At 28.7% G+C, this 4,181-nt stretch overlaps 1 protein-coding gene across 1 annotated transcript; it reads right to left on the reverse strand.

Moving 5' to 3' along the window:
* Positions 1-2,474: 2,474 nt before the first annotated feature.
* LOC115034416 lies at positions 2,475-3,978 on the reverse strand. Its single transcript, XM_029491319.1, has 2 exons — positions 2,983-3,978; positions 2,475-2,906 (listed from the first exon to the last, which is right to left on the reverse strand). Exons 1-2 carry the CDS (start codon positions 3,976-3,978, stop codon positions 2,475-2,477), a joined length of 1,428 nt encoding a protein of 475 aa, XP_029347179.1.
* Between the last annotated feature and the right edge of the window lie 203 nt (positions 3,979-4,181).

Here is a 4,181-nt window from a genome sequence, read left to right on the forward strand (position 1 = left end):
TCGTACAATATACCAAAAATATTTTCAATTATCTGGTCTTAAAATTAAAAGTCCAAAAAAAGATACGTGCTCTACTTGTGATAAATTAAAAATTCAACTGACTAACACAAACTGTTCTAACAAACAAAATATAATTCTGAAAAATCAACAAATTCAACACCATAACGATGCTGAAGAAGCGTATAGTATAAAAAATCAAGACATTGCTACATCGTCTGATAATCATTGTGTACTCGCATTTGACTTACAGCAGTGCTTAACAACTCCTAGTTTGGAATCTTCTGTTGCTTTCTATAAAAGGCAACTGTGGACTTTTAATTTTACCATACATGATACCGGGTCATCTATTGCTTCAAATTATATTTGGAATGAAACATTGGCGAAAAGGGGGACCAATGAAATCGATTCATCTCTTTATCACTATTTCAATAATTTGCCATCAAACGTTTCCCATGTGACTATGTATAGCGACAGTTGTCCAGGAAAAATAAAAATGGAATAATTATGGCCATGTGCCTTTATTTTTTGGAAAGACAAGAAAATGTAAAGATCATTGACCATAAATTTATGGTTCCAGGTCATTCCCGAATGGAATGCGATTAGGACCATGTGAAAATTGAAAAGGCAAAAAAACGTTACCCCTTCTCCATAAATCATCCACATGATTGGTTTCAACTTATCCAATGGGCTGGAAAAGATAAATTTATTAACACTGAAATGAAACAAGATCAATTTTTTGATTTTGGTAATTTATTGAAAACAAAATATCAAATGAAGAAAAAAAATGAAAATGGAGACATTTTTCTATTTCGTAATGTTAAATGGTTCAGGTACGAAAAAGAAAAAAGACATTAGTGCAATATAAAGGTACATTAAACCCAGAAAATAAATTTGAAGAAATAAATATGATTCGCAGAAAAGTAAAAAGTGATGTATTACCAAAGGCCTATAACGAAATCTTACCGATAGCCGACGAAAAAAAAAGGTCCTTCTTTCCCTTTTACAATTATTCATACCAGAAGTTTATCACCATTATTATTATAATTTAAAATCAAACACAGATAATGTTAATGATGCAATAGTTTCATTCGAAGATGATAATGATTCCTAACTCCCAAGTGGGAAATATCTACAGTTTTATTAATTATATTTTTATTTATTAAGTTAATGATTTGTGCAAAGAAGCGTATTTGTTATTTTAGTTTTTAAGTTATATCTTAATAATACAAAATAGTTTTTATATTTTTATTATTTTGTAAGACGTAAATTGTATGTTAATCTGTTATTCTTTAATCTGTTATTTTAAATAAAAAAAATATGATTTGTGATAATTCTATAGAATCTATAGGTGGTACCTATAGATTAAACTTACTGTTTTTAATAAAATATAATTAAAAAAACATGCTACTTTATAAATACCTACCTAATTGTTTTCGATACAATTTTTGTAAATTTATATTCAACTTGATAAGTATAAAAGGTATTAAAATATCGTAATTGATTTTATTATTTTGGGAAAAAAGGATTTATAATATTAATAATCATTTTCTTATTGTGCAATAGGGCACAAGTCACTGAAATTCATTATTATTATATTGTAGTTGGGCACAAGTCAACAAAAATACGATTATTCCATTATTTAGACATGAAGTGTATGATCATTAATTTATTAATGGTCTAAATAAACTATTTCAAACATTAAACGTATTAGATCATCCAATTAAATTATAAAATAATGTTTTTTGTGTCCCCTGAAAAGTAGTGTTTTTTGACTTGTGCCCTTTTGCACAGAGACCGTCCAAATATACAAAATATTTGTTCTATATTTCATTGATTTATCTATGTAATAATATACACCAGTCAACTTACCCGAAGTACGGGGTAAGATGACGAATTCACAATTTTTTTTCGTACAATTTATAAGTGATAAACCCTTTAATATTGAAATTATAAGCTTGAAATTATTCAGGTTATTCTTAATATATATATTACAAGTTTTTACTGTATATATACAGTAAAAACTTGTAACAAAAGTTAACAAAACAATATATTTAAAATAGAATTAAAGTAACTAACTTTCATGTGCCAGAACTTTCAATTAAGACACTGTAACCATTTAAAAAAATACAAAATATTATTCATAAACAACAAAAAATATATATATAATAGTCAGTCTCGACAGTAAAAACTTGTAAGAAAATTTAACAAAACAATATAATATTTAAAATAAAATTATAGGAACTAACTTTTATGTGCCAGAACTTTCAATCAAGACACTGTAACCATTTAAAAAAATATAAAATATTATTCATAAATACCAAAAAAATTAAATATAATAGTCAGTCTCGACAGTAAAAACTTAAAAATTAATAAAACAATAGGTAGGTATATTTGAAATATGATATTTATCTTATATTTATAATTAAAATTGTTGAAAACAATATGTGCATAGAGCTATTTAGGTACCTACCTCATCACTCATCTGCCTCACAGTTGTCACATTTATAAAAAGCAGTCATTTTTGTTGAATCAGTACAATTTTCATGTGCCCATAATTTACACTTCAAACACTGTATCCATGTTTCTTTATTTTTACTATTTGAATATGTATCTCCACAAACTAAACAAAAAGTTTCTTCTTCTTCTTCACTATCAACAATCTTATTTTTATTTTTCTTAGGAACTGTTTTTGATTTCTTCACTTTTTTAGGTGTTTTGTTATTTTCTTTAAATTGAAGACTTCTTTTAGCAGTATTGGTTACTTTATTTTCAAGTTCTATTTTTTCAGGAGTGTCTGTCAGTATTGCTGTCTTCCCTTTTTTTCTACCTCCTTTAAAGCTTTTTCTTGAAATTGTACTTTCGGGTATGGTTTTATTTTGTTCTGGTGATATCAATGTTTCTGATGGCTGTTGATCCACATCATGTAATATTATTTTTTTTTGGCTGGAAACTAGGAGTATCAGTAGCTTCTACATGTTTTACTGGTTCTGAGGATGTCTGAGCCTGTATGTCTATCATTATGTCTGTTACAGATGATGGCGCATACTCATCTTCACTAAATGCATCTCTGTTAAAAGGCCAAATCCCTGATACTGAAAAACCATTTAATATGTTTTTGGGAGTAGCAGCACAAATTATAGCTCCGGAAGAAATATGGGGTATATCGTATATGGTTATTCTCTTTCCAGGATTATTGTACATCCAAACAGTCATATTTTGATTAATAAACTTTTTAAACGGTCCATAAACTGATCGATCCAGTGGCCGGAGTTTATGAGAGCAGTGAGAAGGGAAAGATAATAAAACTATTCCTACTGATCTACAAAAATCAATAACAGGCAAAAATAAATGAGGCTCATGGTTATCCAATAACACAAGTATTTTTCTATCAACTGAAGGTCTTACATGATTTGCGAAATGCTTCATAAATGTTAGAAACTTTTCCCCCTGCATCCACCCTGATTTGTTAGAAGCACCGATACAACCAGCAGGACCACCTCTTATGAAAAAATCTTTATAGTTGACTCTGGGAAAAATAAACATGGGTGGAATAAAATTACCTGTAGCATTGACAGCCAAACACATGGTAACCAATGTCCCACATTCACCAGACGTAATGGCTCCGATTTGTTTTTTCCCTTGAAGTGCTACTACTTTTTCAGTATTTTGGACAGTTGTTATTCCTGTTCCATCTAAATTGTAAATGTGTTGTGCTTCAAATTTATATTTTAACATAACAGACTCATATTTATCCATGAATAATTTAACATTGGCTCGGTTAAAATTCATAGCTCTTGATATGCTAGTTGCTTCTGGCTGGCGAATAGATAGTGTTGGGTTTCTTTTTAAGAAGGCCGAAAACCAATCAATTCCTGCCTGATTTTTATCAGTCAAAGTTTTTGGGACTTTTAAATTTAGTTTCTGAGAAAAATCAAAAGCTAATTTTCTAATAGCTATAGGAGATAGCCCAAAATACATGTCTGCTGAGTTTTTAATATAATCATCAAGTTGATTTTCTTGAAATTTGTTATGTAACACTTTATTATGTGCTCGATATTGTTACGTGCAGCCCTTTCAGAATCCAAACGATGTTGCAGTTTGAAATAATAATACTAATTTCAAAGTAATAATATGTGTTTAATAATATAGAAACATCAAAATATAGTATTATGTAGAACTAT

This window comes from Acyrthosiphon pisum, chromosome X (assembly GCF_005508785.2).
Source record: "Acyrthosiphon pisum isolate AL4f chromosome X, pea_aphid_22Mar2018_4r6ur, whole genome shotgun sequence".
Classification (NCBI taxonomy): Eukaryota; Metazoa; Arthropoda; class Insecta; order Hemiptera; family Aphididae; genus Acyrthosiphon; species Acyrthosiphon pisum.